Below are 14,499 nucleotides of genomic sequence, written 5' to 3' on the forward strand. Positions count from 1 at the left end.
TTTTCATGTAAGAAGGTTCAATATAACCCTTGGCTAATAGCTGAACATTTGTCCTCGTCTCGATGAAGGACACTGGCAAGGCTGATTTCATGCCATGTGGCTTAGGATGAAAGGCTAACTGAGACCTTTAATTTATACCTTTATCAGTTAGCTATTGCTGTGTAACAAGCATCTCAAACTCAGTGACTTAAAACAGGTCATATATTATCATTTACGTATCTCTGTGTTGGCTGGGATTCCCTGATCTAGGTTGGGCTCAGCTGTGCTCCACCTGTGTCTCCTCCTCCTCTCTGGATCAGTGGGCTACCCAGAGCATGTTCTTGATGATGTCAGGGGAGCCAAAAGGGCAACCAAAAACATGCAGATGCCCTTAAGGTCTAAACTCAGAACTAGCCCACGGTCACATCTACTGATATGCCATTGGCCGAAGCCAGTTACATGGCTAAGCCAAAAGTGAAGAGCGTGGAAATGCACCAACCCCCACCCCCGCCACCAACATAGGCAAGAGTGAGCATAGGGATGCACAGAGGAGTGAAAAATTGGGGCAAATCATCCAAACCACAACTCTGAAACAAAATACTGGGCTCTCACCACAGTGATCCTGTCTGCTAATGGTAGTGGCCTTGGACTGACCAGTCACTTTAGCAAATTCTGTTTTGTGGGGAATCCAGGGAAAAAAAATTGAAGAGAAGACGCTTTGGTGGAGAGAGGGTTGTGAATCTTCTCTCCCTTACAAAGACCCCCAGGTCTGTCCATTCCCTATGACAAGAATTACTTAACTCTTTACTTGGGCCCTTTTGCATCTCACTTCACTTACTGATCATAAAAAAGTAACAATACTTCATTCCATTATATAAGCGTTGACAAACTACATTCATGTCCCCTGTCTTATCTAAAATATTTCATCTCCGAGGGAGGAGTTATTCACCCCATTTAACAAACAAGAGCATTCATTAATTAAAGTCATTGGCCCGAAACACCCAGCTTTTTAGCGGCAATACTGGTGTCTCACTTCTGATCCGGGGTCTGGGTAAGGAAACTGAAGCTCAGAGAGGTTAAGAAACGCTCCCAAAGCCACACAGCATGGGCAGAGGCTGAGGCAGTGGGTAAGAGCAGGGTTCTGTCAGGTGGACCTGGCTCTTTCACTCAGCTGCTGTGTGACCTTGGGCAAGCAGCCTCCCTCTCTGAACTCCATTTCTGCACCTGGAGTGGGAATAATGGCAAAACTACCTTCTAGCATTGAAGTGAATTTCGACTGGCAGTGGAGAAGAAAGTGCTTGCTTCAACTCTTTCCTCTTTGTCTCCCTTCAGCAAAACCAAAGGCAACTTTTACCTGAGCGTGGAGGGTATCTCTATTTCAGCTGATCTGAAGCTGAGCTGTGACCCCACCTCTGGCCACTCCACCATCACCTGCACCAGCTGCAGTAACCAGATTGACAGTGTCCGCATACACATCTCAGGCAGCAGCCTGGGGTATGTATGACTTCCTGGGACTGCGGATGGGAGGACGGACATCAGGGAGAACTGTCCTAATCATCCCCATATTCAGAAAACATGCACTGAGTGCCACCTCCATGCCAGGCCTTGTTCAGAGACCTCGGGTATAGGGGAGGGACAAGGGTCCACAGATGGAGTGGACGCCGTCCCTAACTTGAAGGGTCACTTGTTCATTCAACATGCATTCAGCAAACTTTACTGAGCACTGACTATATGCCCCAGGCTCTGGGCTAAACACTATATTTGCACTAAGTTATACAATCCTCACCGTAAAGCTATAGGCATTCATCCATTCATCCAGTCAACAAACATCAACTAAGAATCTGGTATGCACCAGGCTTGTGCAACGTGCTAGGGAAACAGCAGTGGCCAATAACAATTTAGAAATAGCTAACAGCTATTGGAGGCTTACGGTGCACCCTGTTTTAAGCATGTGCCTTATCCCATTCAATCCACACAATGACTATGAGGTTAGTGTGCTATTACCCATTTTATATAATAATGGCAAACCAAGACACAGAAAGAATAGGAAATAACCTAGCGAGTACTGGGAGGGATTCAGCCCAGGAATATCTGGCCCCAGATTATTAGCCACACAGTCCCTATTCTCTTGCAGCTTCCAGCCCAGTGGGGAAGACAAACATTAATCAAATCATTGCATCAATGAGTGGCTCACAAAGCATTTCAAAAGGATATAAGAACTAAGAAAAAGAGGCACAGAGTGCTGCGAACACATAGAACAGGAAGATCTGAACTAGCCTGGGAGCTGGCCAGTTCTTCCTTTGTGAAAAGACATTTGAGTTAAGATGAAAAGAATAAGTAGGAGTTAATTAGATAGGTGTTGGGGTTGGGGGTGTTTTCAGCAGAGGGAACAGCATGTGCAAAGGCCCTGTAGTGGGAGGAGGCACGGCACACAAGAGGATATGGCAGAGCAGTGTGGCTGACCTGCAGAGAGGAAAGGGAGTAGTGAGAAATGAGGCTGAGAGCGGGCAGGAGCCCAGCTGTGCCCCTATTAAAGAAATAACCTCCTATACAGATAACTGCACACAGGGGGAGAGGTGTCTGATGGGGCGTGTGCAGTTGCAGCCCAGGGACAAGGGTGCCTAGGTCTATTTGGAATAGGAAGGACGGCTTCCCAGATGAGGCAGCCTACTGAGTACAGCTCAGGGACACCTGGGAAGCCTCATACCTGTCCCCACATGTCAATCTCCAGGTGGCTGATCCAACTCTTCCACAAAAAAATCGAGTCTTCGCTGCGAGACACCATGAACAGCAAGGTAGGAGGGGCTCAGGTTCTCCTCCCTGGTCAGAGCGGGCGGGGCCCTCCCCACCCACACACCTCATGCATCACTGGACACTTCTGCTCTCGCCCAGGCCTCTCCAGCAGTCCTTATGGCCTTTTGAAATGATGAGTCCAGATCTAAAATTCGGTCACGTCTATTTTTCTGTGGAGTCCAGTGAGAGACTAAGAAAGGGTCACATCACAACCCAGTAACCCCCGCCTCCCGCCCATGTCCACTTAGACCGCTTCTGCTCTCCCCTCAAGATTCCTCCCTTCAGAGAAACCAGCATCCTTTCCTCTAACCCTCTCTTCCCCATCCCCACCCCACCCTGAACCCCATCTGTGGTGCTCCCCACACAGAAAACATGCGATTAATGAAGCTGCTAGACTGGCGTGTGGCCAAACCATTTCCCGAGGCTGGAACTGGCCAGTGCTCTAACCCAGCCTTCACCCTAACCTGCCGCCTCCCACGCCAGCCAACTTCTTCAGTGGCGAAAAGGGGCCATTCATTGGGCTGGGTTTCCACCATCAACTTCTAGAAATCCCGTGGGCCTGTCTTGCAAGCCAAGTGAGCTTGGCCTTTCTCTAGAGGGCAGTGGGGAGGTTCTAGGCAAGGGGGTGACCTGGCTAGGTTTGTGCCTTAGAACAATTTCTCTGGCTGCTGTGAAATGGCTAGAAGGGCCAAGAGTGGGGGCAGCGCTCTTGGGGAGACTGAGGAGGCTGTGAAGTCTTTTAGATGGGAGACGCTGGGTTTCTCAGTCAAAGGCATCAACAATGTGGGTGGGGAGACATCAAACAAATGAGATCGTTTATCTGAAGGCACACTGTCAAAAAAAATTTTTTTTTAATCAATGCATGGTTGTCAAAATGCATAACAGTGGATTATAGAATAGCTATGAGAGTCAGAATCTCTAGATTTTCATTCCGGCTCTAAGGATTAAATAGCCGTGTAATCGTGAATCAAATTACTTGACCTTTCTGAACTTCACTTCCATCATCTGTAAAATGGGGACATTAATACCTTCTTCACCAAGCTATTGTAAGGATTGCTGCTATCCTTAGTCTGCTCGCCCACTGGCCTGGCAGACCCATAGTTCAACTATCTTTGTAATTAAGTAATAATCGGAGGGGAGTGTTAGCTCATATTTAACATTCGGAACTATTAAAACAAGTAATTTCTTGATAATACCTTAAGAGTGGCCTCTCAATAGCAGCCTACCTAAAAAGTGATAATGCTGCTGCTTCTGGCGAAGATGATGATGATGGTGGGGTGGGGAAGATGATGGTGGGGAAGATGATGGTGGTGAAGATGATGCAGTGAAGATGGTGTTGGTGACCATGATGGTGGTGGCGACGAGGAGGAGCAGAATGACCTGCATAGGCTGAGTGCTTACAGTGGGCTTGGCACTCTGTTAAGAACTCTTTACAAGGGTTCTAGAGTTTAATCCACACAAAATCCTTACAAGAGGGGTGTTACGGTTATCCCCATTTCACAGACGAGTAAACTGAGACACAGAGAGGGGAAGTGACAGTGCCAGGATGCCAACCAGGCCACCCCACCTCAGAGGCGAAGCTCTTAAGCATAACAAGATGTTGTTTAGAAACGAGTACTGGCCGGAACGAATGAACTGACAGGTGGATGAAAGAATGAATGAGGTGACCGGGTTGTCCACGGTGGTAGGAAGGGCCCGAAATGGGGAGGAGTGAGCTGAGGAGTGGACTCCCAAGGAAACCAGGGTGAAGGGTGGGTATCTGAGGGAAGGAAGAGCCTGCTTGAGTCTGTGTCAGGTATGTATGTGGGGAGTCTGATGGGATGGAGCATGGGAAGTGGGGGCCAGCCGCAGGAAGCCAGGGTCCAGGCTGTGATGTGATTCGCTGTGTTTTGGAGCCATCTGGTGGCTCATGAGTGAGTGGCGTTGGCGGCCAGCAGCAGAGGGACAGGCAGCCCAAGAGTCCAGCTGGCCCCAGCTCCCAGATGTGCTGCCCCTTGCACCTTTGGGCCACTTGGAGAAGAGGTACAGGCTCCTTAGAGAATAGCATTCTAAGTCCTCTTAGGACATCTGGAGTCTTATGAGATAGAAACACACTCCAGGAAAACGAAGATTCTCCCTCCTTCATTCCTTTCTTCTTCCCTTCGTCCCCCAGATGAAATAACTTGATTGCCAGAGGGGAAGGAGGAAGTGTGGAAGGTGCCCTCTGGGCAGATGGGGGGCGGCCCTGAGCGGGAGTAAGAAACTGAGAGGTTTGGTTGGGATGAGTTGGCCTTGGGGGCCTGTGGCTGGGAGGCAGGTGGTTCCTCAGGCTGGCGCTCAGGGGAAAAGTGTGGGCTGCACGCCCAGTTCTGTGTGCTGGCCGTGTGGCAGGAGCAAGGAGGAGGTGACTTTCTTGGGTCTACTTCAGGCAGGTGCTGAAACAAAGATTCAGGTGCAAGAAGTTTATTAGGAGGCCAACCTAGGCAGCGCAGCGAGGGGCGTGGGGGGAGCAGGGACAGGAGCATTACTGAGTGGGCTACTGCTGCGGGCAACTGGGACTCGGTCCTGTGGATGATTCTCGGAGGAACCGTGGGACACATGCCTCAGAACTGCTCCCAGAGGGTGAGGAAGCTGGGAAATTTATCCACCAACCCTCACCCCTTTTTGGTTGGGGCTGTTACTGGCAGCTTTAATGCCTCGGCACTTGGGAGCAAGGACCAGGGAGCAGGGAGGGTCCTCAGGCAGAGAGAGTTGCCAGGTGTGTGGAGACCTGTTCACATCAGGTGCAGGTGACCTGCAGATGGACCATAGCAGGGGCCATGGGTGCATGTGGCAGGGCTCTGGGAGAGCATGTGGGTGCAAGCAGCAGGGAGCCCCGAAGGAAGCCCCCAGGAGCTCTGATCCTCAAGAGGGAAGAGCAGCTCATCCGGGTGACCAGGGAAGAGTTGGTGAAGGGACAGGCAAAGGGGACGGTCCTTGGTCCCAGGACTCTAGAAAGAGAATTTCTAAGAGACAGTGATCCACCATGCCAAGGGCCGCCAGCAGTCAGAAAAGGCAAAGACTGGAGAGACTCAGTTGGATTAATGATGCGAAGGTCACTTGAGACTTGGGCTGAGCCACATGGTAAAGGTGGGAACTTATCTGGCCACTCCGCCTCCAGCCCCCATGCCTTCACGTTAGGGAAGCCTGTGATATTAATCCTGTTTTCCAGCTATCGGTTCAAAACAAATAGCTCTAAATATAGTATTATAAAGCAATTACCACTTTATAATGCTTACGCGTTCCGTGGATCAGGAAATCAACAGGCATGGTAGGGCTGGCTTAGCTTGTCTCTACTCCATGATGTCTGGGTCTCATCTGGGAAGACCCGAAGCTCGAGGCTGGAACCACCCCATCCATGATGCCTGGGCTGGAAAGACTTGAAGGTTCCACTCAGGTGGGACTGCGTACCGGAGCAATTACCCGTGGCCTCACCATGGAGCTGGGGCTTCTCACAGCATGTCAGTAGGTTCCCAGAGGGAGTGACCAGAGAGGCAGCATTTCAAGACCAAAATAGAAGCTGCACAACCTTTCGTGACCTCATCTTTGAAGTTATACAATTTCACTTCTGTTGCAAGTGACCATGCCCTCCCAGATTCTAGGGGAGAGTACACAGACTCCGTGTGTGGCCAGGCCATATTCCAGAAGAGCAAGTGGAATGGAAAATATAACCTGCTGCATTCCATTTTACAGATGAGAAAATAGAGGCCTAGAGAAGTGAAGTCACTTCCTCAGTGGCAAAATCAGCAGGGGACCCAAGTCTTCTTAGACCTGTGCTTGTTCCCCTGTGGGTCATGTGAGGGGCAGGAGGCTCCTCTGGCCACGCTCAGCCAAGGTGACAGTGCCCACCCAGACTTGAGCAGAGGGCCCGCCTCCTGCTCCCAGAAGCACAGACAGAAGGCCAACCACTGATCACCTCCTGCTGGTTTTTCACTTCATTTCACAAAGGATCTGAGACAGGAAAAGCAAACCAATAAACACAAACAAACAAAACCCTCACATTAAATAGAAAACATAAATACCCATTAGGAAAGCATTAAATAGAAAACATAAATACCCATTAGGAAAGTTTCATACTATGGCAGGAAATAAAGTGCAGACATGTAGGCCATCCAGTCATGTATAATTACTATTTCCAGGCTACACGTTGGACTCTGAGCTTCCTGGTGGCCAAAAAGAAAAGGGAAACTTGATTAGTTTCATGATTTTCGAAGAAACATTCCAGGAAATCAAAACGTGTTTAGATCATTATTCCCCAAGGACATTTTCCGCTATGGGAAGCCCTCACTGATCACTTCTTTCGTTCTTCCCAGATCTGCGAGGTAGTGACCAGTTCTGTGTCCTCCAAGCTGGAACCTTATTTCCAGACACTGACAAGTGAGTGCTGGGCAGGGCTGAGGAAGTTGGTATGAAGGGGGTTGGGGAAGGGAAACAGAGAGAGTGTGATGGAGCCAGAGATTTTCCCAGATGGGCTTGGGCCTGGGTGGGAATGGATAGAACAGATTATTTTCAAATGGCAGTTGGCGTTGGATATCTATTGGCCTGGGTCCTTTTGGCAGGTCCAGACATGAGGCGGAAAAGCAGCTCACACTTGCTCATTCCCCTATCCCTGTAGAGGCCATAAAACCAAATACCCCCAGCTCTCTGAGGCCAGACATACATACTGACCTCAGATTTGAGGCCGGTCATTTCACCTCCCTGGGCCTCAGTTTCCATATCTTTAAAATGGGGACAATTCTCTTTAACCTCAAGGTCTTGGTAAACTGCGAAGAGCTGTAGTGAGGGAGGGAGGGCCCCTCTGGCCTAGTGCTCACCATGGGCCATGCACCCAGCAAAATTGTCTCCTCTCAGCTTTCCTATTTTACCACGAGGAAACTGAGGCTCAGAAAGGAGCTGTGACTTGCCCAAGATCACAAAGCCAGTAAGAAGCAGAAGCAGGATCCAAATTCAGGTTTCCTTACTCCAGAGTCTGCGCCCCAAACTGCTACTTTGACTTCTGGAAAGCCTGGCACGGCATGCACATAGTCCGTGCCCATTGACAATGCATTGCCTTCTACCGGGCACCACCCACTCTCTCCAGGGGCAGAGCCCATCCTGGGGATGTTCAATGCCATTGCAGTGTCTAAAGTTCAACTTCATCAGGCAGGAAAAAGATATTGGTTTGAGTCTCAGCTCCGTCACTCACCAGATGTGCCATCTTGGACAAGTTGCCATTTTTGAGCCTCTAACATGGGAAGGAGGGGCTATTTAATTCTCATTGATTACTGCTGGGAAACAGAGAAACCATTCAGACCCGAGCCAGCCTGGGCTCAGCCTGGGATAGTATCACTGCTAATATCAATGCCTTCTGGCTCTCAAGGCCCTACCACGTACAAGGCATTAGGCATACACCTTCTCATTCGCTTCTCCAGAACCAATGAGCCACCAGTATTATCCCATTTTACGAATAACAAAAAGTGGCTCAGAGAAGCAAAGGACATGTCTAAGGTCATACAGAGTCTGATTCAAGCCCAGTTCTCTCTGCTCCTTGACCTTGTATTTCAGCCTCATCTAGGAGCTATTGGAAGAAGGGAGGAAGATGGTGTCTGTGAGTGTGGGATGTGGGTTCATTTTCCTTTAAAGGGAGCTCAGGGTGGGCTCCTTAGAGGAGATGTGAATGGAACTAGCACTGCAGTTTTTGATTCAACTTTAGGGGGTGCTGACCCTGCATCCCAGGCCCCAAAGATGCTGCCATGGGGAGCCAGCTCATAGTCCATCTTCTTCCCCTCTAGTGACAGCCAAGATAGATAATGTGGCTGGGATCGATTACTCACTGTTGTCACCTCCGACAGTCACAGCTGAGACCTTGGATGTGCAGCTGAAGGTGAGACTTACTCTTGAGAATCATATACCCTCGCTCCAGGGGTTCCCCATCATCATCTGAAACAAATCTTACAGTGATTCCACCCCCTTCCTTTCTGTCCTCAACCATTCCCCCACTCCACTCTCTTCTGCTCCATCTTCTGTTCCAGTCACCCTGGCCTCCCTGCCATTCCTGAAATGCACTTTGCCTACCCTCTCCTCAGGCCCTTTGCACTTGTTGCTCCTTCTGCCCAGAAGGCTCTCGCCCAGATATCCACATAAACTCTCACTGCCTTCCTTCAAGTCTTTGCTCAAATATCCTCTTCCTAGAGATGACTTCTCAGATCATTGCTCCTAAAACAGCTCCCTTTTCTTCCTCCATATCTTGCTTTATTTTTCTCAGCAGCACTTATTACTAACACACACACACGCACACACACACGCACGCACGCACGCATGCACGCACAGTTACAAGTCTATCTCCCTCACGAGGATGAAAGAGAAGGGCCTATGACTGCTTTGTTCTTTATTGTATGTCCAGCACCTAGAACTGTGCTTGGCGTATAGTAGGTGCTCAATAAATATTTATTGGCTGGATGGAAGGACAGATGGATGGAGTTTCATTTTATGCCCCTTCCTCCTCACTCACCACCCTCCAACCAGATACACTGGACTTGTACTTTCTCAACACGTCACAGTTGTTCCCTCATCAGGGACCTTGTCATATCCAGTCCCTCTGCCTGAACTCCCCTCCCCGCTCTACCCGCTGGCTTCTTACACTCCAGGTGGGTCTGTGCTAAACGTTACTCTCAGGCAGCCTTCCCCTTCCACCCCAGCTGGAGTAGGTCCCCCTTCCTGAATTCTTTCTGGGTGTCCCTCATTCAGGCTCTCCACAGTTGGTGATTATCTTGCTGTTTACTGTTTACTCGTTTGTTCTAAAACACATTTGTTAACAAAAAAGAAAAAGAAAAGAAAATTTAGAAATTACAGAGGAGCAGAGAAATAAACAAATAGGAAGGAAGAAAGAGAAAGATTATCTAAATACTACAACTCAGAGGTATGCACTACTGACATACAAGTTAGATTCCTCCAACCCTCCAGTCCTTGTCTATGCCAAGACCCAGGAACACACACATACACACACACACACACACACACACACACACACACACACACACACACACGATACAGAAACAAATACACATAAAAATCACATACAGACATAGAAATAAATATACACATTTTTACATGAGTGATGTTAGACATATTGTTTTACAACTTTTTAAAAACAGAACAGTGAATTGGGCTCATCTTTCCAGGATGCCCTCCTGTAGCCCTTAAACTGGCTCTTGGGTCTTTCAGTGATGTGGTGACATTTGGGCTCTTTCCATTTTTTCCCCACAAACATAACCAGAGCTGCTGTGAACATTCTGGTAGGTAGATCCCTTAGACTATTTTCTACAAGTGAAATTATTGGACCAAATAGTATGCTTTTTAAAAAAAAATCTAGTAAATATAGTCAATAATATTATAATAACTATGTATGGTGGCAAATGGGTACTAAACTTATCGGAAGATCACTTCATAAATTATATAAATGTCTAACCACTATGCTGTACACCTGAGACTAATATAAAATAATATCGAATGTCAAAAAATAAAGAGGAAAAAAAAGAAAAATCTAAGTAATACAGCAGAATAAAGGATTTAAAGGATACATACTTATCCCTAAGGAATGAGAGATGAGAGGGTCCTGTTCCCCACCCCTGCCCTATTCCCCTCCCCCTCTCACAACCCCCTCCCCAAGTCTCCTACTCAAAAGTAATGACTGTCAGCCCTGGGGGGGTGTTAGCCCTCCAGTTTCCAGGTTCTAGGCATTCGAATACTCAATCACAAAAACCCATCTAGGTTTTCCTGAAGATCTGTTCCCCTGAATGGATCCACACCGTTCTTCCACTTGCTTTTCTCACCGAATGACATGTCTTAGCAATGAACCCTGGTTGGTACATATGTCCATCTTATTATTTTTAAGAGTCGCCTGGAATTCTACAATGTAGGTGTCATGGTTGTTAATTTTCAGTGATGAAATGATTCAGAGGTACGGTGACTATTACACACTCTCATGAAATCACCACCCAGATTTAAGAAATGGTACCATTTTGTCATATTTGCCTCTGATATTTTGGGAAATGAAATGTCATAGAAACAAATAGTTCAGGCCCCCCTGGGCCCCCTCTCCTAACCAGCTCATCCCATCCCCCTGAGGAAATCACACTGATGACACCAGTGTGCGTCCTGCATGTCTGTGTTTTATACTTTTACTCCATACCTTTGTGTGTCAATAATTCTTATGCAGTGTGTTTTATAGGCCTCTAAATTTTACATAAATGGTATCCTACCCCATGTATCCATCTACAATTTGCTTGTTTATAACTCCGTGTTATTTTTTTTAGCTAAATAAATGATCTGCTTTTGTAGCATGTTGCCAAATTGCCCTTCAGAAAACTATAAACATATATTCTCCAGCAGCATATAAACACTCACCAAAAACTGGATAGCATAGATTTAAATGACATATACAACACAAAAGTTTACTTCTCTTTTTAAAATCATTGCTAATTTGATAGATTAAAAAAACACACAGAGGCTGTTGTTCTTTTAGTAGAATTTCTGTGCTTCCTGGCAAGGTTGAGGCAGAGCCAATACAATGGATGGGACTATACTCCCGGACCCTGGAGGCCGGGGTTCAATTCCAGTTTGCCACTTACCCCTGAGTGACCTGGTGCAACTCTCTTCACCCAAGAGGCATGTGATGCTACTGCTGGTTTCTGGCCATGGCTTCCTGCTCTGTGAACGTGTGCTTGGTACCCACAGCCGGTTTTTTCCCCATCGAGTTATGATTCCTGAAGGATGCCAGTCTCACTCTGTCGCCTCCATCCCCAGGGGGAGATTTTCAGTCTGGCCCACCGCAGCCCCCCTCCCTTTGCCCCGCCGGCACTGGCCTTTCCCACCGACCACGACCTCATGGTGTACCTGGGCATCTCCGACTACTTCTTCAACACGGCCGGGCTCGTGTACCAACAGTCTGGAGTCCTGAACCTGACCCTCAAGGATGACATGGTAAGGCCGGGCCGGGGTTGGTGTGGAAAGAGGACTCAGAATGCAGCAGACAGTCTGGTTTGGGGGAGATCAAGGTCTGGAATCTAGAGGCAGCCGGACCCGAGTTCGAATACCAGCCCCCTCTTTTGCAGCTGGGTCACTTGCTACAGATTTGGCCAGTTACTCAACCTCTCAGAACCTCACTTTCCTTACCTATAAAATACCAAGAACAATAGCTTCCTCTCAAGGGGGTAATGAAGATTAAATGAGATATAAATACATGAAAAGCACTCAGCACAGGCTTAACAGGTAGGAAGTACTTGATGTGTAATACAGCTAACATTGAATGAGTGCTTGCTGTACGCCAGGCTCTATAATCCAGTCTTAGCATCATATTGCCATTATCATCATCACTGTCATTGTCTCAGTCTGTATGTTTGTGGCCAAGTCCTGCTCTGGGCCTCAGTTTTCCCATGTGTAAAATGAGGAGATGACCATCCTCTCCAGAGTCTAGATGCAACCAGATCCCAACCCAGTCACCAACCACATAGGGTTCCTCCGATGCTGCTCCTGGAAGAGATGCAGATTCTCCCTCTCTGTAGGGCCACCAGAGGGGTGCTGAACCCCACCTGTGCCCTGCGGAAGTAAACAAAGGCCACTCATTGAGAACTCTTCAGAGTAAGGGGGTCAGCCACCATCATTTGCATTTGGTAGACTCAAAGGTAGGCAAAGGGGTGGGAAAACTTTATAGTGAGAAAAAGAGAGGGCTTCAGGTGTGTGCTTAGGGAGATTGTTGACTTGGGGAAGGTGGATGTGGGCTAATAGAAGCTGGGCATCCTATGTGATTGATTTAGGTGTATATCTGGCTTTTTCGAGGGCAAAAAAATTGGGTAGTCACTGACCAGTACTGACTGTTTTGGGTTGATTGCTGCAGAAGGTGTGGGTCAGCATTCCATTGTCATATGTGGTCTGGCCATTGTCTATTTATATATTCAGTCTCTCACTCCTCGTATGGTATTTGCTCACCCCCAGTTTATAACATACTACAGAAGGTGTGGGTCAGCATTCCATTGTCGTATGTGGTCTGGCCATTGTCTATTTATATATTCTCTCACTCAGTCTCTCACTCTCGTATGGTATTTGCTCACCCCCAGTTTATAACAAAATCCCCCAGAATTCTCTTCTCTTCTTCCCTTGCTACAGATTCCAAAGGAATCCGAATTCCGACTGACGACCAAATTCTTTGGAACTCTCATACCCCAGGTAAGAAAAGGCCTGCTCCCTTTTATAAAGTCAGCTCCTGAGGTGGTCTGGGGGTGTTAGGAGGACAGGGCTCTGCTGAGTGGCCTGATGAGAGCCCCACTCCAGATCCAGAGGCAGTCCAGCCTGAGAGAGTGGCAGTAGCTTTGTGCAGCCCATCCCCCAAACAGAGAAATGCTCCCAGCAGTCAGGTGCCCAGGTGTGCGGGTGGATGCTGGGGCTCATCCATTCAACAAATATGTATTTAGTGCCCACCATGTGCCAGGGGCATCCAGCAAAACAAACCATATCCCTGCCCTCTTGGAGTTCCCATCCAGTGGAGAGAGAAACTTATTATTCAGGCACTCAAAACAATACAAAAGGAAATGCAAACTGTGATAAGTGAAGCCAAAAGGTTGATGAGATCACTTTAGACAGGGTGACCAAGGAAAGCCTCTGTTTCAATCAGTTCAGGCTGTCGTAATCAAATGCCACAGACTGCGTGGCTTAAACAATAGAAAGTTATTTCTCACAGTTCTGGAGGCTGAGAAGTCCCAGATGAAGGTGGCAGCAGATTCAGTTTTTGAGGAGGGCTCTTTGCCTGGCTGGTAGATAGCCACCTTCTTGCTGTGTCCTCAGATGACCTTTCCTGTGAGCACCTACGGAGAGAGTGAGCTTTCTGGTGTCTCTTCTTATAAGGAAGCTATTGAATCAGGGCCCCGCCCTGATGACCTTATTCAATCTTAATTGCTTCCTTAGAGCCCCATCTCTAAATACAGCCACAGTGGGGGTTAGGGCTTCAATATATGAATTGGGAGTGGGGGGTTGACATTCAGTCCTTAACAGCCTCTCCAGTGGTAACACTCAGAAATTTTTGTACAGGAGGTACTGGTGTGGAGGAAATGTGACTCATAAGCTTAATTTGCATAACAATCACATTATTTTTACTCGGACTGTGAGTGAGTTTACTTGGGGGAGGACTGGAGGCCAGCAGAGATGGAGTGTCACCAAAGCCCTCCTCATTCCCCCTTGAAGTCACCACTGCTTTCTGAGGAGGTGACATTTGAACTCAAACCTGAGAGAAAGGAAAGAACCAGGCTAGGGAAGAATGGAGGGACAAGCACTCAGGGAAAGGAAGCAGAAAGGGCAAAGGGTCTTGGGAAGACAACATGTCATATTTGAGGAGCAGGAATCCCACGTGGCTGGCATTGGAGGCGTGTTGGGTGAGGTTGGCAGGGTACCAGTTACCAGATCGTGCAGCCTTTAGGATTTAGTCAAAAAGCAATGAGAAGACATTGGAGGTGTTTATTTGGGCCAGGACAAGGTAGGATTTAGAAACATTTAAATAAAATTGCTCCTTTTGTTGGTTGCCCCACTGGGGACTGCAGGTGGCCACGATGTTCCCCGACATGAAGGTGCAGCTCCTCCTGTGGGTCTCCTCCCCACCGCGCCTCACCATATCCCCTGCTGGCCTTGCCCTCACCCCTGTCCTGGAGACCCAGGCCTTTGCTGTCCTCCCAAACTCCTCCT

At 48.1% G+C, this 14,499-nt stretch overlaps 1 protein-coding gene across 1 annotated transcript in view; it reads left to right on the plus strand.

The window, feature by feature from the left end:
* Positions 1-14,499, plus strand: part of BPI (bactericidal permeability increasing protein) — a 28,177-nt gene that overhangs the window by 4,576 nt on the left and 9,102 nt on the right. Inside the window, exons 4-10 of the mRNA XM_006921806.2 lie at positions 1,312-1,473; positions 2,711-2,774; positions 7,104-7,167; positions 8,562-8,653; positions 11,575-11,751; positions 12,934-12,993; positions 14,358-14,499. The exon at positions 14,358-14,499 is cut by the window's right edge and continues 12 nt beyond it. Of these exons, the coding sequence (XP_006921868.1) occupies positions 1,312-1,473; positions 2,711-2,774; positions 7,104-7,167; positions 8,562-8,653; positions 11,575-11,751; positions 12,934-12,993; positions 14,358-14,499 (761 nt within the window). The remainder of the gene's footprint in view (positions 1-1,311; positions 1,474-2,710; positions 2,775-7,103; positions 7,168-8,561; positions 8,654-11,574; positions 11,752-12,933; positions 12,994-14,357) is intronic.

This window comes from Pteropus alecto, unplaced genomic scaffold (genome assembly GCF_000325575.1).
Source record: "Pteropus alecto unplaced genomic scaffold, ASM32557v1 scaffold45, whole genome shotgun sequence".
Taxonomy (NCBI): domain Eukaryota; kingdom Metazoa; phylum Chordata; class Mammalia; order Chiroptera; family Pteropodidae; genus Pteropus; species Pteropus alecto.